At 39.9% G+C, this 23,592-nt stretch overlaps 3 protein-coding genes across 8 annotated transcripts; 1 reads left to right on the top strand and 2 right to left on the bottom strand.

The window, feature by feature from the left end:
* Nucleotides 1-575: 575 nt before the first annotated feature.
* On the bottom strand, nt 576-9,441 carry LOC117216524 (carcinine transporter). Of its 3 annotated transcripts, none has more exons than XM_033463279.1 (11): nt 9,269-9,410; nt 8,810-9,031; nt 8,067-8,240; nt 7,885-7,988; nt 7,659-7,813; nt 7,355-7,523; nt 7,022-7,270; nt 6,587-6,801; nt 6,267-6,448; nt 6,018-6,196; nt 576-600 (listed from the first exon to the last, which is right to left on the bottom strand). In XM_033463279.1, exons 1-11 carry the CDS (start codon nt 9,338-9,340, stop codon nt 591-593), a joined length of 1,731 nt encoding a protein of 576 aa, XP_033319170.1. In that variant the 5' UTR covers nt 9,341-9,410; the 3' UTR covers nt 576-590. The 3 variants fall into 3 exon arrangements, with proteins under 3 accessions (XP_033319170.1, XP_033319169.1, XP_033319171.1); XM_033463278.1 differs by lacking the exon at nt 576-600 and adding an exon at nt 5,658-5,916 and having other exon boundaries at nt 9,269-9,340; XM_033463280.1 differs by lacking the exons at nt 576-600; nt 8,810-9,031 and adding an exon at nt 5,706-5,916 and having other exon boundaries at nt 9,269-9,441.
* LOC117216526 lies at nt 722-4,854 on the top strand. 2 transcript variants are annotated; one of them, XM_033463282.1, is made up of 8 exons: nt 722-952; nt 1,461-1,568; nt 1,647-1,856; nt 2,217-2,744; nt 3,423-3,492; nt 3,571-3,733; nt 4,347-4,565; nt 4,624-4,854. In XM_033463282.1, exons 1-8 carry the CDS (start codon nt 926-928, stop codon nt 4,667-4,669), a joined length of 1,371 nt encoding a protein of 456 aa, XP_033319173.1. In that variant the 5' UTR covers nt 722-925; the 3' UTR covers nt 4,670-4,854. The 2 variants fall into 2 exon arrangements, with proteins under 2 accessions (XP_033319173.1, XP_033319174.1); XM_033463283.1 differs by having other exon boundaries at nt 723-952; nt 4,642-4,854.
* Nucleotides 9,442-9,491: 50 nt separating the features above from the next.
* LOC117216523 (importin subunit beta-1) lies at nt 9,492-23,208 on the bottom strand. Of its 3 annotated transcripts, none has more exons than XM_033463276.1 (7): nt 23,115-23,208; nt 22,771-23,052; nt 21,692-21,750; nt 21,423-21,605; nt 20,996-21,349; nt 18,905-20,916; nt 9,492-9,590 (listed from the first exon to the last, which is right to left on the bottom strand). In XM_033463276.1, coding segments are annotated over exons 2-7 (2,670 nt in total). In that variant the 5' UTR covers nt 22,832-23,052; nt 23,115-23,208; the 3' UTR covers nt 9,492-9,589. The 3 variants fall into 3 exon arrangements, with proteins under 3 accessions (XP_033319167.1, XP_033319166.1, XP_033319165.1); XM_033463275.1 differs by lacking the exon at nt 9,492-9,590 and adding an exon at nt 11,173-18,159 and having other exon boundaries at nt 23,115-23,206; XM_033463274.1 differs by lacking the exon at nt 9,492-9,590 and having other exon boundaries at nt 18,901-20,916.
* Nucleotides 23,209-23,592: the final 384 nt, after the last annotated feature.

Here is a 23,592-nt window from a genome sequence, read left to right as displayed (position 1 = left end):
AAAATTCACGTCGGTATTTCCGACGGTTTGAACGATACAGAGACCAACTTGGATTTTGTATCTAAAAACGTCTCCCCTCTTGCCATCTGGTGACGGGATTCCGACCTTTTAGCGCTTTATCGTTCGTTGACAAAACGAACACCCTATAGGTGATCCTTAGGCAAATAAGCTTGATACATTTATTTATGAATATAAGACAAAGCAATTTGATTGCTAATTCAACAGCATCTAAACGTCGATGACCTGGTAATGTTACGTTAATCGATGAGAATCACATTTTTTCATTGTTTCAACGTCGTCTGTATTTAAGTCCAACTATTGCACCCGGCACATTGTCGAGGGGTCGATGCGTCGGCGCGTCGTCATCGACGCCGACTCCAACGTTACGTCCAGGTCCGTACGACAAGTGTTGTGAAACACGTGTCAAGAAATGTGAAATATCATTCATAATTATATCTACTATATCTACATGTCAAATTCTTAATCGCAAGTCATTTCCCCTATAAGCACATCAACTAACGTTACAATGCACGAATATGTCATTTAAAAGCGAAAGCAAACTACTCTAAAATCTTCGTTACTCCAGGCACTCACGAAGGTCTATTTACATAAAACGAATAAACTATTCAAATATATGTCTTGATAAAATATTTGACCGCGAAATAAATTCATTTGGTTAGCGGTGAGTTAACTAGTCAAACAATTAAGCGCCCCACGAGAGTTCATCCCTGTTCGCAAAGGCAACGACGCCATGTCGACGTTCATCCCTATAGCTTGGCCTCGTTGCAACCCCCGTTACGTCCCCAGTTGACCGTGAACCGCGACGAGCAAGTATATTGAGAAACGGGATATTCGTGTTATTCGTCGCAACGCTAGATCATCGTCGAACACCAGGTCACTGTCGCTAAGCGAGTCTGTGCTATGAATGAAGACCCAACCTTTTCATTTCGAGGTAATTATAAAAAGAATCGGCCTAACTGACGTGTTTGTATCGACAGACGGAATGGTCATCGTCTATCCGTCACGTCAGCAAGATTGCGTCATTACAAATCAATTTTTTCCACTTTTCGTGTCGTAGCTTTTGAGATCGTATAGTCACGGGTGATCGGTTCTTATCGAGATAGCGTCGTACGGAACGGAGAAATGATAACTAATGAGATCAGAGTGCGTGAAAATTTTTCCTTCCATGCAGTTTGTACAGCTAACGGTCGCTTTACACGATCGTATAAATATTCCATGAGAAACACGAGCAGAAAGACGTCACGAATATAGACTAATAGATAGTACGGTATTGAAAAAATTACGGTACTATGGACGTGCTGTTGTCGAGTACTACTTAGTAAACTTTAGTAAACCTCCGAATAAACGAACGACAATAATTTACGACGACGTTGTTCATTCGAACGCAAGGAGAAAGAAGGAATAAGTGAAGGAATAAGTGTGTATTTTGCGTTTCGCAGGTCTTGGTAGTGTTACTCTTATCCGTAATCCCCTGGCCAGGACCCAGCGTGTTTAAAATATCATGCCCCCGCGATCGGGCGTCCGTGGTGAGGAGGATAGTTCAGAAGGTAAAGAAAATTTGCAAAATGTCCATTTGTAGCAACTTTGTCGCCGTGGAAAATCTTTCAACTTTCTCGAGGTTTCAGAGATGGATGCCAATTCTGAAGAGACATCAAGTAGAGCTGCCTCTGGAGTGCCCGTTCCACGAAAGTCGAGATATTTTTCGACCACAGCAAAAGGCGAAACACCAACACAGACCGTCACAATGGACCTGCGGTCTGTGTGGCAAATCCTTCTACGCAGAGAAACACTTGGATGCCCACTTCGATAACAGACACAAAAGCAATGTTAACACGGTACGTTTTCCTTCTTTCGATTCGCTCGAGTAAATATAATTTGTTCGAGATATAGAGTGTAGAATTGGAGATGTCACGAGTCGTTTAGAAAGCCTCGTTTCTTTCAAAATTACCATTTCGTTAGAATAATTGCCATAATTGTAATTATAAATATATACTCTTATAACGGGATAATAAAGGAGGGATATGCTTCTAGAGAAAAACATCGTGTAAACTTCATCGATTTTATGAGACACCTCCCATTTTCCACCTGGCACAGAAAATCTATCGACACTCCTTCGCAACGCACACAAATAACTTCAAATACGGTAAGACCAGTTGCCAAGTGTGTCAATTATAAATGAAACTGTTGGAGGCTAGGCGGAAGACGCGGTGTGCCTCGCGGATTACTGCGACATCATGAGATGCGACGTGCTTGGAAACCGTGATTTCGAAAATTCCCTGGTGGACGACGAGACTGGCCACCACAGCACGGATATACAAGTCTGGAAAGAGAACACGGAGCAACGTCACACATCTGTGATGCCTTGTGAGTCGCGAGGCAGTTTCTCGGGGACGTATCCGGTGGAGAAAGCCTGCACTATTCCCGGTGGCGGAGCTGTCACCAACATTCAGCAATACTGTCATCGAGAGGACAGCGGGGCTTTAGAGAATCATCGTTTGCCAGGAACTGCATACCACGTCGAAATCGCTGGTCCGGATAACAGGAGTAACGCCTGCGACAACGGCGAAGAGGACGAAGACGAAGAAGACGAGGACGATGAAGAGAATCTCGTGGAAGCGGCGTTGCCAGCCGTCGACAAGAAAAGACGTAAGGGGTTGCACCTGAGGAAGTTGAAGGCCAACTGCAAGCCGGAGGAGCTGCAGAAGCTGAAGTTGCAATGCGAAGTTAGTTGACTTCGTGGGAAGATTGTAGAAAATTTTTTAAATGAAGGGTCTGATTTATCTCTTGGAAATCATCTCGATGAAACCTCGATAAGATCTAGGAATAGTCGAACGATACGAATAAGTGGACGACTTCCTTGGTTCTATAAGACAATATCTGCTCGTGAGAGAAATAGTATATCTTTCATTGCCATATGAATTCACGAACGGCCGATTTCTCTGTCCTCTATGCAACTCGAAGATTACAGATCGGTGTTTGAGTATGTAAGATTATCGTTCTAGTAACTGTTGTATTGTCCTTGGAAGCTTTAGGCATTACAAAACGCTTTGGCATTACTTAAATATTGTTCCGAATAATCTCGTAAATATAGGTATCTTCCTTGTAGCGCATTCGAGAGAGGATTAATCACTTCCTGGCCTCATTTGTCGTTCCATTTGTCTTAAAATGACTAATCACTATTTTACTTGAGTCACGTAAACTTTCCAAATCCAAACAAGTATCACGAGTATCATGAGTATTAACGCAATCTTCCGTATAATCCGTAGACTAAAAGCACGGTTAATGAGGAAATAAAAAGTGTAGTAACAAATTATGGCATAGGATGAAATAACAAGCACGTATCATAAATATCGTGTTCTTTTATGTCACGAATATTATTATTATTTGAATGATGTTAACAGGTACTGATCCGCGATTGCATCGCTGGACTCTTGACGAATCTTTCGGTACGAGATTTCCAGGAAATGGAAGGTATGCCGTTCGATCAATTTGTTAGACGTCTTATCGACAAATCGGATTTCCAATTTTTATCATTCTCCTTCTTTCTAGGAGAGTTGAATCGCGCGATATGCTGGTACCTTAGCTGCGACAGGTATTGGGAAGACACGAAAAAGCAACAGAGGCACACACCTTGGTACCTGTTAAGCATTTTTCTGCTCGTTCTGTCTTTGTCCATTTACGCGTGCTACTACATTATTTGGGTGCTGTTCAAGTACGTACGTTGAAACATATTTACACATAACAATATCGCCCCGCGATTTATCACCGTTCGCGTGTGTATAAAAACAGCGATAAGAGAATTTATCAGCACGACGACTGTCGTCACATATGCAGCTAGGCAGATCTAATTAAAGATTCAACACGATACAAATATGTCAAATGTTTACAACAATGATAAGTCACATACTCTTTTCGTAACTTTGTTTGAACTCGTTCCAGAATTCGATATTAGAAATTACACATATGTATATCTACGTAGAATTAAACTTAAGATATTAACGAACGGCTTGGATAAAAGTGCAAATATAAATCTTTCTTTTTATGCACGTAAATGTTTAGACGTTCGAAGATTTACATTGTGTTTACACCGAAGAACCTGATAGTATAGAAAAAATAACATCCGAAATCATTTTTACAATTCAAACACACGAAGGCGTCATTAATCCCATAAATTCTACTTAAGATACCAGATATCAATATTCCCACTCGAAACGTATTATATATTTTTAACCAAAGATATCATTCATCTTATCGAAATGTAGTACATACATTTTATTTATCCTCGTCAATTACCATGATTCATCACCGAAACACCAATCTTTCAGTTCAGCAGAAGAAGACAGGTTGGATGGAACGGGAAGCTTAGATGGAGATCTAACGGCTACGTCCTCGTTACACGATCAGAGTGGTCCTGGCGACAGTAGAACCAGTGGCAGAAGAAAAGGTGAGCCAGGGGACGATAACCTGCCTTCGAACGAAGAAATGCCCGATCATTATATATACGTAACCTATCCACCCGAGCTAAAGCAGCGATTACTGGACAGGTAAATAAGATAAGAAAATATGAAACAAGTATGGGACATTGGTATCGAAATCGTACAGTGATCTTCCTGGTTGCAGCTGCTACAATAGAACCACTCGACTATAAAGTCAAAGAGGTAGGAGAAGGGTGGACAAAGATTCGTTTCGTTCGGAAGTACGAGAACAGCTCGCTCGGTATCACGAGTCGATCCCACGGCAAAACACCTTCTTCCTTATTTTTTTCCCCCTCTCTTAATCTTCGTGTTTTGTATACCAACCGTGCGAATAAATTGCAAGACGTACACGAGAAAAGAATTTGTTGTCAATACCTCTGTTCGCGTTATTTATATTTCGTTTTACTAAACTATCAACGTATGCCAAAGCTTTATACTTAAGATAATATTTTATCGAATCGTAATTTATATAATTTGTTTCTTCAAGTGCATTACACAAAGAGAACATACTTCTCTGTTTAAAAAATTCGTTGAATGATATTTTTATTGTTATCTCAGCAACGCTGCGGCGATCTGGTCGGCCGAGGAATGCAGTTTATAGTTTTATCTATAAACAGTTTCGCGAGCCTACGATAACCAGTTCGCTTATAGCAAACTATGCTCATGTTTCTTTCGACCATCACAGAAAATGTCTGGCGATCTTTTTAAAGAACGATGCATTAATGTCAATTTCTTGTAAATCTCAAGAAAAAAGGAACTGAAATAGTTGGTATGTTAAAAAAAAAAAAAACATATAGAGAGGGAGTGAGAAGCATGTGAAGATAGCAACCATTTACAAATGGTCAAAGAGATTTCATGACGAAAGAGAAAAGATGGAAGATGATGCTCGATCTTCTACTGAGTAGTTCTAAAGAAGAACTTTTAACGTGTTTATAAAGTTGTGTTATCACTGATCGGATAATCGCTAGAGAGCTTAGTATCAGCCGAGGAAATGTGCATTCAATTTTAAAAGACGATCTAGAAATACGAAAACCTGACGCTAGAATTGTCTCGCGATTTACTGATGTAATTCTGCGAATTTTTTTAACAGACTAGTATAAAAACATACGTTCACGACAAGGACAATACATAAAAAAATGCTGTAGGCAATAATACCTCCTCGGGTCAGTAGTTTCGGTTTTATTTTGAAACTAAGAGCTCGATTCGAAACTAAAACCAGTAAGTCATCTTAATGGATCCATCGGAGTCCCGTTGCGTGTCCATCACGCTGGATTGTCGAACCAGCCGACGTACGCTCGCACTGCTGGGCCTTTGTTGATCCTCTAACAGTCTCTGAGGAATCGATGCCTCAGGTACTTCGTGCATCTCCACTGTCTCTCTGAGCGATAAATCTTCGTAAGAAGCAGCAGCCGATGAAGGTCTAAGATCAGCCAAAGCAACGACGCATTATTTACAACATTTACATAAGAAGGAGTATTTATGTATTTAATCGACAGTTTTTGCCAATAATATGATTCGTACTTGGTCGGGACGCAACGAAAACAGTCGGCACAAGTCCAATCCTTCCCAAACAGTTCCCCTTCCTCCACAGTCTGTGGTAATCGATGATGCAGCGTCTCCGGCAAACGCAAGCCAGACAGTCCGCCGATTACAGATACGACGCCAAGAATCACGAGGGGTAGTACTAAGTTCTCCTTGCCCTAATGACGTAAATTCCTGGAAGATTTAACTGAACGCGGAGACACGATAAGCGTATTTACGATTACTTACAAGATAAGTAACAAAAGGAATGATTATAAGGCCGAGACCACTGATGTAGGCGGAGAAACCGATCGCTACGCCGCGTAGTTGTGTAGGGTAAAGTTCACCGGCGAACGGATATATAATTAAAAAAGAGGCTGATATTGCGGATTTTGATAAGAGGAATAGTATTAGCGTCGTCACAACAGCATCTATAAAAAGACAAAGATGGAATAGTTAAAATGAAAAAATTTATTTCGAAACTACTTTCAGTATTTCTCTTTTTATTGTATGATTTATACGAAGAATCTGTTCTCCTGTTTTTCTCTCTTATTAGCATAATGTAGTACCAGATGACAAAAGAACCGTGGCAATGCACGATACACCAGCGAGTACCATGGACAAGCAAAGAGGCCATCGACGACCCCATCGATCCATTACCACCCAGCAGGCCATGTAGCTTGGAATCTCAGCCAGAGACGAGAAGAAAAAGCTCAAGTGTTCCTCGTTACCCAACGCTGGCCCGTAATACGATAATCCGACGTATACCATATTATTGGCAAACCTAGAAAAAGAGGAATCAATCCAGCGATAGACTGATACATTTCGTCATGTGTTGTTTACGTAAAGAAATACAATCACGTATATACGGTAAACAACGATTAATAATACGAAAACATTGTAAGATTCTGTAGAAGTGTCGGAAGCTAAATTTTACTGCAAACACACGCGTGTTATATCTTATGATATTCGGTGACTCATGAAGTGTTTATACTTCTATTTACCAATTTAGAGTGATAAGACACGTCTTCAATCGCATATTTGGTGTTTTGAAGAGAGACAATACACCAGGCCCTTTACGTAATCTCTCCTCTTCACTTTTGGACCGTGACATCATCATTCGCTGACGTAGTTTTTGCGAGAAAGAAGCAGGTAACTCTTTCCCATTTACTTTGGCTAATCGTTCTAAGACTTCGTTAGCTTCAACTAATCGACTTTTCGCCAATAACCATCTCGGTGATTCTGGCAGCAACCTTGAATAATCTTAGACGTTTTATTATGACGTCGCGTGAACGGAATGCGGAAGAGGAGTAAAAGGCAGAGAGACAATTACTCACCACCAGTATAAGAAATACAAAAGAAAAGGTGCGCTCGTGGTTATGGCAAGCGTTCTCCAATCTCTTATCAAATAGGTCACACCAGCCAACATACACAATCCCATTGTATAGAAGCTGCACGTCATCACTGTCACGAATGATCGATAATTTGGTCCAACCAGTTCCAAAGCTGTTTGTAGAAAACCCAGAAAACATTAATACTCGTTCTTTCTACGAAAAATATTTCTCATACTTCTTATTCCCTGTATTTGTTCATGTTATTTACTCATTTATTTATTATTTCTTTCTCTTCGTGGAATCTTACATATGATAAAAGGTATCTGATAAATAGCAGGAATGGTTAAACCAACGACCACCCTGGTGGCAGCCCAGGTCCAAAAGCTGTTCGACATCGACGTTAAAAATCCACCGGTTATTAAAGTCGCCAGACACGTGAAGAAAGACAATCTTCTACCAATTCTATGTGATACAACAAAGGCAATGAAACAACCTGTATCTAAATTTCAAAACTAAGTAACAATGTTTGTCACCTATCGTTTAGCGTGCCGAAAAGGTACACTCCAATTGGTCCTCCCGTGTTTAGAGCGACCAATCCAATTGTCGGATAAATCGCATGATCGCACACGAGATCGAACTGAAACGTTTCAACAGGAATTAACGAAAAAATAAAATGATCATCTTGATCGAAAAACAGGATAAAATGTAAACGTACATCGATAACGATGGAAGATTTCACTTCTGAAGTTTCATACTCCCAACCATGATCGCATGGAACAATGGGCCACGATGCATTTGGCACGTACGAAGCCGCTGTCACGACAGAAATATTTTCCGCTGTCCAATCGATATCGTATCGTGTGCATTGACTGTACGTTTCATTGTCCTCCTAATTATGAAGGCAATTGTTACAATACTGCGAGCAAATAACGTGCACTATTGTGGAAAACGTACATATGTACTCTATTATGGATAAACGACGTCTTTTCTGCAGTATCAAAGCGGGAAATCATCTTGGAAATACGAGAAAGATGCTAGCGTTTATCTAATTTCCTCGACAAACAGCGTAGGTTGATAGAATAAGCAACGCTAACTCTAAATCTTATTTTCTAACCTACTTACAGCGATTAAAATTTATTGTTATTGGCAATTAACTCTGCCATTCCTATGATAATTGTACGACTACGTATTTAGAATATAAAGCGCAACAGAATATCACTAAGAGTTATTTTCGCCAATAGCTGATGACAGAATTACAGATGTTTCTAAATATCAAAATGATTGTATGAATGTTTCTCGTGTAGCTATCGAATAATTTAAAAATGAAAAGCTTGCAACGAGGAGCTGGTATATTTGATTGACTAGCTTTTAAATAAATACCCTAACTGTCTAAATTCTTCCTAATAAAACACATGAACGAGGAGATAAAAGTATTAACGCCTAGACCGACAATTGCACCTGACTAATTGGAATCGCGAGTCTCTTTCTCCGGGAGACATCCAGAGTCTCCAACCCCGGTACTTTGCACCAGTGGGGTGGCGTGTCGGACATGAAGAGTTGATTGAAGGCGCAAAAGCCACACGGAAGACACGCCGGAAGACACACGAGCCAGAGAAGTTGCTTCTGATAACGACCGAATTCGCCAACGATCGGTAAAAGATCGTCGAGATCAAAGCCATCCTATAAAACTCTTGTCTCTTGATCTTGATCACATTCTTTTTCAGTAATCAATCATATTAAGATTTTTATATCAATCGAAAAACGTTTAAACGAATAACGATAATGAAGGAAATCCTATCGATTAGATAAAAGTATAGAAGCGTGTTGATAGAAATTATTACTACAAAGTAATTACTACAAAATAATAATTCCTATCAATAAATATTTTGCAGGTGTAATTTAACATAAAAAACTTACTTCATCGTTCGCGTTTCCAGTCGTCTTGGTGTTCGCTGATTCGGACGTTTGATTTTCATCCAAGTCTTCCATTCTCGTGAACTTTGCCCACGTTCAAGCTACCGAAATGTCGCCGATACCTTAGAAACGCGTTACGTCACGTGTATTAGCTCCTTTACGATGGCAGTGCGACCGACGTGCCATTCGTTCCATCCTGCTGCGTCTTTTTCTTTTTCACCCTCGCACGATCGTATTACGAGGGTGTCCCTCCGAAGTCGCCACGAAGAGGAGACAAAAGTATTTAGATAGCGTGTGCCAGCTCTTGTAGTGGATTTAGTGAGTTCTAGTTGGACACGAACCCAAAAGGAATTGGATGAATTAGAAAATTAAATCGCTCACTGTTGATCAATCCACTGCTCGCTCAACATTTTTCAAAAATTCGTGCCTTCTCGACAACTGTTACTCTTCTCTCTTAAGGAAACTCACTTGTCAAACGTGTAATCGTATCAAAAGAAAAGAACAAAACGAAAATGAATGAAATTAAATTGAAGAGGTATGCACAGTGTGCGTGTGTATGTGTATGTGTGTGTGTGTGTGTGTGTGTGTGTGTGTGTAAGAGAGAGAAAGAACGTGTAATAATTAGTGTGTATGCAGAAAATTAATCCAAATCAATGAATGGTATGTGCTTGTACGTCGTATCTCGTTTCGTCGACAAAGAAAAATTATGGTCGATGAAATTACTCCGGAATTTTTATGGCGAATACACCGATATTGTTCATCTCCCGAATATAGTACATTAAGCACGAGCCACCGGCTTCTCTTTCTTCGTTTGAAAGTGAGTTAAAAAAAAGAAAGGTAGAGAAGAGGATAGAGCTCGCGTACGTACTCGCGTTTCACGCACGCGAAAGAGAATCGAGGAAATGCAGGCGACACGACTTCAGAGGCGCGTGCCACGAGGTGTGCCCTTCTAATTCAATTGGGTTAAGGGTACTTAAAGGAGATTAAGAACAATGCTGACACATGCTGCGTGGTGGCCGCATTTCATTCTTCGAACACGCCGCGCGACTTTTGATGTTATTTTGTAATTTTCGATTCGTTATTCTTCGTGGCGGGTCTACAATTAATTTCTAATTTCTCATGCCGATCAAATGTTGCGATTTTTCACATATCGCTTACTTCCCGCATATACAGTATAATATACAAATATATATATACTTTTCGTATAAATCTCTTCTTATTTGTATCATTCGTCTATCCCACGTTTCGTCAAACGAATTAATTTGTTGGAAATGTTAATAGTTTGGCGTCGTTAAACTACGTTTTCGGTACTTTTCTACAATAACGAATATCTCCGGTAATGCTTGAAAATCGCGAGATATACGGCTTCGTTCAAATCCAAGGTAATCCGATTGATAAAATAAAGGACCGTTGTCACAGACACAGGCAATTGTTCACGTTCTCCATCCGCGTGTTTGCATACGAACCTCGATCGGACGATAAATTTTTCGCATTTTCGTTATGAGATTACTCTGAACGACGATGTCGAAAGCGATAGATGAAGATGGGTGGTTATTGGAAAAAAAGAAGTGAGAAAGAGAAAGCTCGATGCCGAAACGACGACTGGTAATAATAGCATTGCTGCGTGTATTCAGATTTAAAATGAATTTTTATTCTGGACAATCTCGTTTTGTCGAAGATAAAAAAAGAAAAGAAAAAAAAGGAGAAGAAATTCCAAATTTGAAAACACATGTGGAAGCAATTCGCATTTCGATGGTCAAATCTTACGGGATGAAACGACCTCGCATTCTTCTCGGAATAAGATTCCATAATTTCTTTTTTCACATACAGAACGCAACTGTGTTTTCTTTCTCTCGTAGTTTTCCTTTTCCCTCGTTCTTTCACTCTTTTTTCGTTTCCCTCGATCCTTTTTTCTTTTTTTTTTTTTTTTTTTTGTCAAGACGATGAAAATCGTGATGTTAGTAGTCGAAATGATTTCTCTCGTTTAATTAATCGTATGGCACTGTCGCTTGGCGATTCGTAAAATCGTTTCTCGTACACACACTGACAGAGTACGATCAGCCACGTTAAAGATTCAACAAAAAAAGCTGACATCCGTGAACAGACGACATGGAATCTACGTTTTAGAGATAATACCAGACGAGTTAATACGAAAAAAAAAATGCAAAATATGCGATTTCTTTCTCATAACACGACCTTTGTATCTTGTTTTTCGAAATCAGTATTTTGTTTGTTTATTGTTGCATTAATGTAACCGATCGTACGGTGAACACACTTTCCAAAAGAATCGTCCCCAATCATTCCACGATCGCTCTGGCACTCAGATAAGCGATGCAGCCGATGTGTCACATATAATCGTTGTCATTTGGATACCTTCACAGAACACAGGCTCGGCAAACCACACGACTGACACAGACCGAAAAGAAATGAAAGATACGTAAATATCTTGCGCTACGTAGACATGCCGCACCCTCTCCCATTCTAGAATCATTCATGTAGCAAATTATTATTGGAAAATCAGAGGGAACAAGGGAAAACAATGTCCTCCTAAGTATGTGATATAAGATTCATCTTTTGTAGCAAAATAAAGTTTCCTCGTTGTTGTAATCTCGATTTGCTCAAAGCATTATTTTGCCTGATAATAGTATGATAACCGAGTACGTAATAACAACTTGTGACTTTAACGAAGATTTCGCTCCTTTACAAGGAAAAGTATTATTTTTTATCTAATGCAGATAAGAGATTAATCTTTGTCCAGAGAGTCAAGAAACAAGTTTTATCAGCGATTATTCGTAACGTCTAATTTGGAATACAAGAAACGGATCGTTAAATTATGGAATACGCCAAAGGAATTTATCGATTCTTCGATTTTTTACGGCATATCTTCTTTCTCTTTTTTGTCCTTTTATTTTATTTTATTGGTGACAAGGTGGACGTAAAAGCTGAACTCTAGGAAACAAATTGGAGAGGGTGAGCAAATTACAGAGTGGCAGGCTAAATAGGATTTCATCCAACTCGTGTTCTCGTTTATTCGTTTTTTCTTTCTTTCTTGCTTTTGCTTCAAACCCACGTTTATCGCCCGAATTGTTCACATGCGTAAATTATAATGTTTGGTCCGATCGTCGATCGGCAGCACTCGACAGCACTCTCTCTCTCTCTCTTTCCGCATATCGTCACAAAAAGATCAATCTCACACGCTCATTTTGCTTCTCTCCTCTTCTTTTTTCTCGTTATTAATTTTTTTTAATTTTTTTTTATTAATTTTTTTTTTGTTTGCTTCTCTTTTAATTCTTTAGTTTTTTAATCACACAATATGCATGGTAATGGCATTTTAGCTTTATCTCGACGCAACCCATCAAAAATCGGGAAAAACAAAAATATCTGAAGATACTGATCAACCGTGACACACACACGAAGCAATATAGGCATCACACGATCGATGGATCTTCACTTCTGCCATTACCGTGCAATTTCTCTGACAGTTTGGAACAATAACAGCTCTACACGTGTTGGCTTCGTGTTTCGCGATTCGATCGTTTAAAAAATATTATCGAAAATATTGTCTCGTACGTACAACGGCACCGCGGTTCGAATATCTTAAGAACGGAGACTCTGTTCTGGACCCAGTGTCGCTGAAATCCTCTCGAAAAATAATTCATCTGCGTGATCTGCGTGGATTCATTTTCATCTTATTCACATTGTCGTTGTCATCGTCGTCGTCATCGTCGTCATCGCCGTCATCGTCGCCATCATCGTCTATATAACAGCTTATTTATTTAGTCGTGCGATCTCGTTTTCTAAGTTGGACAAAAATTTCAGCGAAGCACCAGGACATGGATTCGGTGACAGTTCTCCGATCTTTTTAACCGCGTCACGATACAAAATTTATATAACTTTTTTTTCTTATTTCCATCCTTCGTTTCTTCTTTATCTTTTTATTCTTTTTTTTTTACAAATCGACGATTCGTCCTTTCCCGAACGTGACGCCGCGATTCACGTCGAATCACGAGCCAACTCTTCTCATCATCCCTCCACCACAGTTATCAAATACTCTCTCCTCATGTGTTTCTCTCTCGCTCACAATCTTTCTCGCTCTCACAGCTCATTCGTTCCTCTCGTCGTTTTTTCTTCACTCGCAGATAACACCCTAACAGGACACATCCCACCAGTAAATTGTGATTTATCTCACAGCGCACATCATCACTGATACAGCGTAATGCACACGCTTTTCAAATTTTTTTTTTTATTCTTTTTAATAATCCTTATAATTAAATACGCTCTCACGTACGTTCCCTAGTGAAGCATCGCACGCACTCTAGGCGTCTCGACGATGAAAAGGCTAACAACTAATAGTTCGATAAGATATTATCGTGTATGAGTTAGTTTCTAGGAGCGAGGCTCTGATCGTGACTCGTTCCCTCGATCACATATAAACGCAAAAAGGAAAACTCTGTCTTTCAAAAACGACCTCAATCGGCGTATATATGTCTTTCTTACATTCATTAAATATACGTGTTTGTGTGCGCGTTAGGCTAGCTCGAAATACAGAGCAGCGAATATTCCCTTATTAAAACGAATAGACAAAATAATAATTAGACAGAAGAATGGCGAGCAAATCTGCTATGTTTGAGATCGTAGAATGGAGAACATGGATCAGCCAGAGCCACGCTTCCTTTAAGGTAGAACATCGACCCCTCGCACACGAGAGTCTCTCCAAAAAATCACAGTCGCATATATAATATAATTTGCATCTTTCGTATTTCTTATTTTCACAACTCGTTACTCGTTACTTCCATCACGGCACGGCCGGCATTTCGTTTCCTAGTTTCCTACCTCTGCTCTTCCACGACCGATCCCTATCTACACGGGTGTTTCCCTCCGTATTTCATTCCTTCCATTTCTGTTAGTCTGTATGCCCTTCTCGGCGGACCTGATAACGTGATTCGCAACGATCACCTCGAAGATACCGGAAACGAACGATATACCCCGTCTTCTAGTAACGTCTTGAAGTAGACGCTTGTTATACGATCATGAAAGAATGCTCTTGGTCACGATTGATCGTAAACTACGCGTGATGAAAAGAATAGTCGCGTGTTCGTTCCATTAATGTACAGACTGTTTCTAAAATAGGTAGTTCAATGGCTATTTTTACATACATTTTACTCGTCGTGAGAATAAAAAGATGTGTCGAATAAGTAACACAGGAATAATTTCTTATCGATCCTAATCGTCGTGCTAGCGTCATCCTAACGACCAGTAGAAGGCTTTTACGAATTTGACCACCCATTTTAAAGACAGCCAGTAGAATGGCGAATGCGACGAAGCGCAACTCTCGATTGTTTGCGAATCAGAAGAACAGGCGAGCGATCGAGTTCTTTATCAAGACGCGGAAAGTCGCGCACCAACGTCCTCTCCGTCGTGGTTCCTCTATCTCTCTCTCTTTCTCGCATTCCCCCTTTCACATCCACATCCTTTCTTTCTCTCTCGTCCTTCCACTCTCCTCTCGCTCTCTTTCTTACGTCCTCTCTTTCCCTCTACTCTCTCTGCTACGTGGAATGTAAAAGAAAAACAGGATACACTTTGCGCCTCGATATTTTGCATGTTCCTTCTTTGGACATTCGGAATAAACCGTTTCACTGTTTCGGTTTCTCGCTTTTCCCCCCTTTTTTCTTAAATACTTTTTGCAGTTTTGTTTTCCTTGGATTCATCGAGACATCGACTTTGGTAGATCGATGACGGCACTCGTCATCGTGAGAACTGTAAAGCAAAGCTGTAGTTTTTTTCTTTTTCGTAGAAGGAGAAATTTTCGCGATTGGAAGACACCGTGTTTCGTCTGCGAGAATTTCGTTCTGCTCCGAAATCGAAAGGATCCACCGCGAGATAAAACAATGTACGGAGAATTTGCATTCGTGTATAACTGTATGTGTTTGGTGTGTACATGAATGTGTGTATCGCAAAGAGATCAAGGTTTAGGCTCCAGTCTACGTAACGAGCGGCTCGCCGAAACGATTTTTCCCTACTCCTATTTTTATTTGTTTGTTGTTTTGTCAGGTTTCTTCTCATTTTTAAAAGCTAAATAGACGTTTCTCTTTCTTATACGCTAAGTTTGGCAATATCGTTCGCAACAGTAAAAAAATTATATATGTATATATATTTATTTTTATATCCAGACATGGAGCAGACACATTGGTTTCCCTCGATATGTAAAATCGTAAAAAAGATAATCAATTTAATAAAAAGTCTTAGTTTATAATCGTTTCTCGTCAATTCCCTATTTGTCCCTTCGCGTTTCTTCTTACGCCAATATTGTTTCCCTTTTCAACTATTTATTCTTCACTTTATTTTTTAAATTGTTTTGTTTAGTTTTCGTTTATGTGTTTGTTCCGTCGAAACACGTTTACCCCAACCCAGGCGGTTCTTTCATGAAGATACCACCCCTCAGCCTAGATTTCCATTCGAATCTCGCTGCGATCATCGTCAATAATATTCTCTGTTCGATATCGTGTCTGTACGTAAAGCTTTGCATAAACAAGGCGTTCACGGGAAAAATATGTTAAGAATGAAATCACTATAAAATATACTCCGAACATCACGAAAGAACGGTCACACAGTGCGCTTCCGCTGGCAAAAGTATTTGGAATGCATGGCACTAGCACAGCCACGTTTCGACCACGTGACGTAACTTCGTATTATATTATTAGAGCGCCCGATTGCCCGCTTAATCTTTCGTGTAAAATCTTACTAAATATCGCGTTCGTGCACAAAACCATCTACAAGGGAAAGCTATGGAAATTTGCGAGGTTGACTGGCAAGGAAGTGTGCGAGAAAATGAAAAATGTTCGCGTCGTTAAAGGATCCTGAAACGTTTCTGATCCATTCGATATCTTAGTCGTTTCAGTCGATTCGAAATGTTCATGTAATATATGTGTATATATAAGAAAAGGAAAAAAGGTATTCTGCGTAATCCTTGCGCGACCAGGAATTCGAAATATCTTCGGTTCAATGTCCGACTTCTTGAACGAATTTATCTATCTATTCCCGTATAACTCGCTTGATCTTATATTGAAACAACTTACGGGAGCAACCGGACGATATGACGTCGGGTTATATCAATCACCTATCTTTGAAATTCCATCGTTCCTAACTTTTACGCGATCACCGTATTCGTTTTTTCAATGGACACCGGAATAACGTGCGAATAAAGATGCTCGATACGGTTTTCTTTTTTCATTTGATCATCGATAAACGCCTTCCTACAACAATGCGAGGCCAGAAAGACGAATCTCTTTGACAAATATTCACGCGAAACAAGATCTCGATATCCTTGAGCCCTTTGAATTGAATTGAAGAAAGAAACGAACGATGTAAAACACGTGCCTGAACATCACGTACATAGTATTGTTTCATTGTTAGTGGCAGTGCAAAAAGCTCTCGTCCGATATTCCGTTGGAGAATTACAAAAATACGAATTAATGATATAACGTGATCGCATAAAATTAATTTCGATTACGCGCAGGATTACTTTTGTGTATGGGTGGGTATAATTGTATTATGTATTTTGAGGCTGAATACTCAATCATAATTAGTTTTCTTTCCTCTTTGCAATTCTTATTTACTCGAACGTTCAGGCCGGACGAGGACTTCGGTACAACTCAATAACTTATGCCAGCAAAATATTAATTTTAATGAATCAACAGCAACAGACATTCACATACGGGCAAAGTAACATACGCGGCATCATCATCATCATCATTATCATCATCATTATCATCATCATCATCATCATTATCATACTATAACTAATCATTTAGATTCTCGCGCAGCACGATCGGACCAGAGGTCAGCAATATTTTGAACCTTCCGACCATATTTTTTTGAGAATCATTCAGAACATTTGTGATGCTATTCACACGCATTCACTCTTACCTTCCTTTTTTCTTTCCCTTTCTCTCTTCCTCTCTTGGGTAAAGTTCTTACCTCCACTTGTGCACCACTTGGCTGCATTAAAATAGCAACCAGCATTCTGACGGCCACTTATTTCGCTCATAAACTTCAAATCACGCCAACAACAGTCATTCGGTGATGCTTCGATTGCTTCGAACGAGTGATGGTGTGACAGTTTAGTAAGGAATCGGAAACAGACCGCGGGCTTCGTTGGCAAAGCTACAGGAGGACAAAAAAGCTAGGAGCTTTACAACGAGTTGCGCATTAATAATTGAACTTTCTCGACGAGACGACGTGTGTAATATAATCGCTCATTCAAAGGTGACATATTTTATTTTATACACACAGACTCCATGTGATCTTACATGCATACATATTAATAGAACCATCCTTACGTTCAATTACTAGAGCACATTCTTTCTTTAGCAGCTCTACAGTCTCGCTCTCTCTCATTTGGTTTCTCTGCGTTTTCTTCCTCGTTCACACCATTCGTTCTTCCACACTCATTCATTCGCTCTCTCTCTCTCTCTCTCTCATTGGCCTCGATCATCGTCCATTGAAGTCGTCTTTTCCTCAGGTTCAACTTCTCAATCACGCGGGTAGAAGCCCCAGGCTCGTTACCAGGCATACTTGCATCACCGGAACATCTCGGCAGACTTCGGCCTTGGCCCATTCATCGGCAACATCCACTTGCACTCCTCATCATCCGTTGTCGGCAGACATGTATTTATTTTTTCGACCATTTGGGGTTGCGCTCAACGTGTCGGTACTCAAATACCGTCGCCAGAGCAGGGACACGTGCAGACTCATCACCCCATCATCGTCATCGCTTCGAAACTCACGCACATCCATCAACTCGCATCCGCACCATCCAATCTTGTTGTCTTTGTATTGTGTTCGATAGCTCTCTAGTCAAATCAAATTGCACGACAGTACAACCGTGGGGTGATCTGTAAACAACAAAAGCGAGCCAAATATCAATAACTGTCGCTCACTGCTCGGTGTGTGTATGCATATTTTTTTAACGTATTAAAATTTTTTTCTCTTTTATTTAATTTTGTATTGTTATTTTTTGACCTAAATTTTTTATTTTTAGATGGGCTCTCTGTGTCGAGTGCACGTGTCTGTACACGGGGCGGGGCTATGAGACAAAGGATTCGTAAACAATGACGACAAAACGAAACTGTATTGTACAGAATAGTTTTGAGATGTGAGACAACTTAGGGCTCGTTTTTTAAACAAAGATAAGACAGTTATGATTAAGGGTATTCAAGCAAAATTTTGTTTGTTTAAACAGAAAGAACTACAACTCGATCCAATTTCTAGAATCAGTATGTAGTGTCCCTAATTTTCCATCACCATGCAGCTGTATTGCATCTTTGCTTCTTTGATACTTTGTACACTCGCGTTTCTTGTTTTCTTTTTTCTTTTTTTTTCTTTCATATCTCCTAAGTGTATAGCATTATAAATCGTTCGTCGAGAAAATAATCTTAGTAAGTTACACAGAAAGGTAGCAGCGTAGAATGAAGGGGGATGTAGTAAAGAATGAAATGGGAAAACGGTAAGTTGATATGGATAACAGGTGATTGAATATACACGCACCACACATAGTCCACACGGAAATTATTAATAATAAAAAAAATGAATAAAAAAAATATAAGGAAACGATTAATAAAGCAATGAAAAATTACTCACCAACTGGACGTAGAGTTAGCAACATTCTTGAGCTTCCGAATCTCTTTAGCAGCCCAGTTAGCCAAAGTTTTAGTCTTCTCAGTACGTGATCGTCTAGCCTTGGTTAAGAACTCCGTAAGTGGTTCAGTTTCTACCATTGGCAAGAGTTTTACTCCAAACACGGTGACAAGGTCACCAAGCAAGCCTACAGAAGCTGCAATATTGCCTTCAGAATGCTCACGGTCCTGTGCTATCGACGTGATGAACTGGATAATGAAGGGCACGTGCGGCTCTACCAGAGCAATTGCCGTATCTGAGCAAGGATTCGATACATCACCGCGCAGTCCTTGCACTATACCAGTATAAGCTTCAAGGACGCCCTCTCGTAATTCGTTCAGATAATCGATCATATCGTAATCGCTTCTATCTACATTTGCTTGAGAAGCCTGAGCCAATGTTTGAAGTACCACATCCAAATATTTCTTGAATTCAGGACCAATACTGAGAGCGACATCACCGAAAACGGAGAAGATTTGAGGCTTCACGGAACGATTGACCGAATTATTGCCAAGATTTTCCAGCAAGAGGGTCATGATCTCATCGCAATAGGGTAACATTTTGTTTTTTAGGGCCCGACAAATGTCTCCGGTCAGACCAACAGCAGCGCAACAAACTTGATATTCTGCATGATTCTTTAAGCCAAGACAGAGATATGGTTTGAATGCATCCATGTACTTCAAGAAACCTTCTCCAAGGACTTCGACTAGAGTCGAAACAGCCATAAGAGCATCCTCTTGTACACCCTCGGCTTTGCAAGAATTTGAGTTGAACATAGACAACAATGCTGTCATTATTACATCAGAGATGTGCGGAGCATCCTCCGGTGTAACTTTACGTAGCACAGATTGCAAAGTTGCACATAACAACGATTGCAAATCATTATATTGAGCACGATCCGAATGGCTCTGGATATGTGTCTCCATTTGCAGTACCTGCTGCAATCTCTCCAGAATTACCATCGTCGTCTTCTGCACGGTTAAATAACAATCGCGCGGAGAGTTCTTCACCATGTCCATCAGTGCTTCATAAGCAGCCGATCGTAAGTTAGCTTGAGCTCCATCCGGACGATCCGTCGTTTCCAACAATCTCTGAATGATAAAATCAAAGTATTGAGACATGCAACACGTTTCCGGATTCTGTCCCTCGAGACCTTCTGCAGCCTCGTAGCTAGCTTCTGCAAGACCCGTGAACGCCCAACAAACGTTCGCTGCAACGCGAGGTTCTGCCTTCAAACCGTTTATCAAAGCCTCTAACAATGGTTTCAGATATGGCTCACTAATCGCTGCTTGTGGTATGATCTCACAAATTCGACCAAACGTCCATGCAGCTGTGTCCCTTACCGCGACACTGCTGTCGTACATTAGTTCGATAAGCGTTGGCATTGCTTGCTCTACCAAAGGTTTCAAGGTAGCATGATCAACACCCCCAAGAATAGAACCAAAGGCCATTAATGCTGCATCCCGATACCTCCAGTCGTGACTTTTAATGTTATCCTTGACAAAAGGAAGAACAAACGGAACAATGGCATCCTCGCAACAAGAGGATAATAACATTAAACACACTCCAGCAGCTTTTGAGGGATTCCAATCGTCTTCGTCATCAAATTCTTCTTGTTTAGTGAGCTTCTTCATCAAAACAGGTACCAGATACTGCAAAGCGCCCTTTGCATAATGTCTCGATACTTTGACTGGCGGTCTACCACCATCGGTAGCTTCGCCCTCTTCCATGGCTAAATCTACCTCCTCGTCAGATACGTTTGACCAAAACTCAATTCCTTGCAGTGCAACTTCATCGATATCTGACTTCATAGCTCCTAGAGTAATTGGGAAAAGTGCTGGAGCCATGTAGGGCTCCATATATTGATAATACAGTGACATAATTTTTACAAGACACTGTAAAGCAGCTACTTTAACTTGGGTGTTAAAGGACTGCGTTGCCTCACATACCACCTCCATAATGAAGTTTCTCTCAGTCTGCGTACATAAGCAAAACAGTTAAACTAGATGTTGTTATTAAAAAAAATCTATATTCTATTCTTGAAATTATACAAACCTCTATCTCAAAATTTCCTTTGGTAAATTCTAATGAATTATAGAGTGCACTCGTAGCTGCAAGGCGAACGTAATGCGAGGTACTCGATCCTTTCATACCATGAATGATAGCAGTGAGAATCTCATTAGACTGGGGTACCAAAACATCGCTTTCTATATCTTGACAAATATAACCGATGGCTTCTAAAGTTGCTTCCTTTAATATCTCTGTGCTGTTTGGATTTACAACATTATTGACTAACAGATGAATGACATTGGTCCATTCACGAACAGGTAATTCAGCAACTGCTACATATGCAACACATTGTGCTGCAGAACCTGGCCTGTTGTTCTCCGTTCCAAGTGCCCCAAAAATCTATTGATAAAGAATAACATCATATTGCTTTTACATAGAAATGTATCATCAAATAACTGAAAAAGTTACTTACATTCTTCTTAATACATTCCCTTGTTTCTACAGGAATAGCAAGCCAACGTTGTTGATATTGACATTTTAAATCTGGATCTTTAGATGTAAGTTGATTTTTGAGCTGAAGACCTGCTGCCATACGAGCAACTGGGCTTGCAGTGGCATTAACCAGCACGCCGCTGAGTCTTTGCAAAAATTCATGCTAAAAGAAGAACAATGAGTTTTTTATAACTTTTCCAACTCTTGCATATTCCTCACAAAGGTTTCTTTCAAAGGAAAAAAACTTACAAGATTAGTTCTTGCTGCCTGCTCAAGAAAGTTTTGAGCTGCTTCCAACTCATTTTTGTCTGAAATTGTACATAAATTACTTTTATAATACAAACATAAAATTATTGTAACATAAACATAAATTATGTTTATATTATAAATGTATTATAAATATGAACATAATTAATATCGAGTTTTCTATTTATGAAGGTTCCAGGAACAAAAGGGATAATGTCCATTTTTATCAAATTTTGAGTTCAATATTTTTCAACATACTTCCGTGGATGCTCTATCATGGGCCATATCTCATTGGGAATTAAAATTTTCCAAGTTTTGCAGTAGTTACAAGAATTTAAGATGTACAATGAAAAATGAATAGTTTACATTTTTTTAGAGTTTAGTGTGTTATATATTATTTAAAAGTATAAGTGAACGTTGAAAATAGTGCAGAATAAAATAATGTTTTATTTTAATATATGAGAAAATACAAGAATGTGGCATCATATATTGAAAAATAAATTTTTGTTTTCTAAGAAATATTAAAACTTCATATTCACCCCTTTTTCACGTGGATCATTCATATCATTTCGTTTATGTCAAGCTGGTAAAAAATGTGAAGTAACGATAGAGGTTAGAAAAGCAAGATGCACTTCTCGCAGTGCCAACCGACAACGGGGACGTGCAATACGAGTAACCGTCACATGGGACAATACTTTTTCGGTCGCGAACAAAGCCCCTAGCAACAGCCAAACGGAATACAATGCGACGTATTTTCGTATAAACGACAGATCCCGATTAAACGTTAACATATCGACGCCAAACTATTCCAAATGAATCAAAGGAACCACCAATTAACGTTGGTACTAAGTACTCCATGAATACACCGGAAGAAGTATAAAAAGGACGCGCACGCGGTAGGACTTTACTTTTCCGGGCAAGGTTGCTAAAACGATAAGAAGGAGACAAAAACGAAGTATTTACGTCGTTCATAAAGTAACAACGATAGCAACATTAAGAGCAACAAAATAACTGAGAAAAATTAATCTTAATTCTAAGATGTCGCTAATAATCTGAAGTACTGATTAATCAAAATGACTTACTCGAGGAGACGGTTCTCTCTAGAACCTGGATAAGCTGTACTGTCGTTGGATCCATTTGCATGATTTCAGCTTCTTTCGTCTATCGATTATCAGAAAACGTAATTTTTTATGCCTCGATAGGAAATGTCTCGTCGCTACCGGCAGACAGCCACATGTAGCCACCACCGAATCAACTAGCTCAACGACGTACCCCCTTCTACCCACTTCCTGCCAGTACTCGATTTCTGCTTCCTTCCACAACGTGCGGCGTAGTAATATCTGCGGCCTTTGATATTCTCGCGCCTAGTACACGCAAACGAACCTTCTGATCATTAACTCGACACAATAATATACCGAATGTATACCTTGTACTTTCGTCAAACCCTTGCCGTGAATTTCGTAAACGTTGCAAAGCTACTGTCACGAGCGTCACGTTTCTTCAACTGATCGTCGTGTCTCTTCATGCACGGACTATTTTCTTTGTGCGCCGTACAAAATTTCCTTCGCGCACGCGCACATAGAGACGCAGGCGCCATCTACTCCATCTGCTATCGCTGTAGCGCACGCGCGCTCGACGCAGCCGTTATGCCGGTTAATTTTGAAATCGTGCACTTAAAGTTGTAGATTGTTTTCTTTCTGCTACTAATTTCTTTTCCTGTATTAATACTGTTACGTCCGGTGACTCACTACGGTCAAAGCGTTTATCAGATGTCCACATATAATTAAGCGGGTTGCAATAATCCTAAGGAACGATCATAAATCAAGGCTTCTGGATTTTCCGTTAAGACCCCTAAGTGCCATAAAACATCGTTGAGTCAGAAGGTTCCTTATGATGAATGCTCT

Source organism: Bombus bifarius, unplaced genomic scaffold, assembly GCF_011952205.1.
Source record: "Bombus bifarius isolate JDL3187 unplaced genomic scaffold, Bbif_JDL3187 scf7180000010271, whole genome shotgun sequence".
In the NCBI taxonomy this organism is placed as follows: Eukaryota; Metazoa; Arthropoda; class Insecta; order Hymenoptera; family Apidae; genus Bombus; species Bombus bifarius.
Note: the sequence above shows the minus strand (reverse complement) of the source record. Positions and strands in the feature narration are given on the sequence as shown.

Coding starts and splice junctions, on each gene's coding strand:
- LOC117216524 (XM_033463278.1), bottom strand. CDS start 9,340: ATGGAAGACTTGGATGAAAATCAAACGTCCGAATCAGCGAACACCAAG. Junction 7,271..7,354: donor TTGTATTTCTTATACTGGTG/GTGAGTAATTGT, acceptor AGATTATTCAAG/GTTGCTGCCAGAATCACCGA. Junction 6,449..6,586: donor CACGGTTCTTTTGTCATCTG/GTACTACATTAT, acceptor GTCTTTTTATAG/ATGCTGTTGTGACGACGCTA.
- LOC117216526 (XM_033463282.1), top strand. CDS start 926: ATGAAGACCCAACCTTTTCATTTCGAG. Junction 1,569..1,646: donor TGAGGAGGATAGTTCAGAAG/GTAAAGAAAATT, acceptor TCGAGGTTTCAG/AGATGGATGCCAATTCTGAA. Junction 4,566..4,623: donor AAGCAGCGATTACTGGACAG/GTAAATAAGATA, acceptor GAAATCGTACAG/TGATCTTCCTGGTTGCAGCT.
- LOC117216523 (XM_033463274.1), bottom strand. CDS start 22,831: ATGCAAATGGATCCAACGACAGTACAGCTTATCCAGGTTCTAGAGAGA. Junction 21,751..22,770: donor AGAGAGAACCGTCTCCTCGA/GTAAGTCATTTT, acceptor GTACAATTTCAG/ACAAAAATGAGTTGGAAGCA. Junction 21,606..21,691: donor AGGCAGCAAGAACTAATCTT/GTAAGTTTTTTT, acceptor TTCTTCTTTTAG/CATGAATTTTTGCAAAGACT.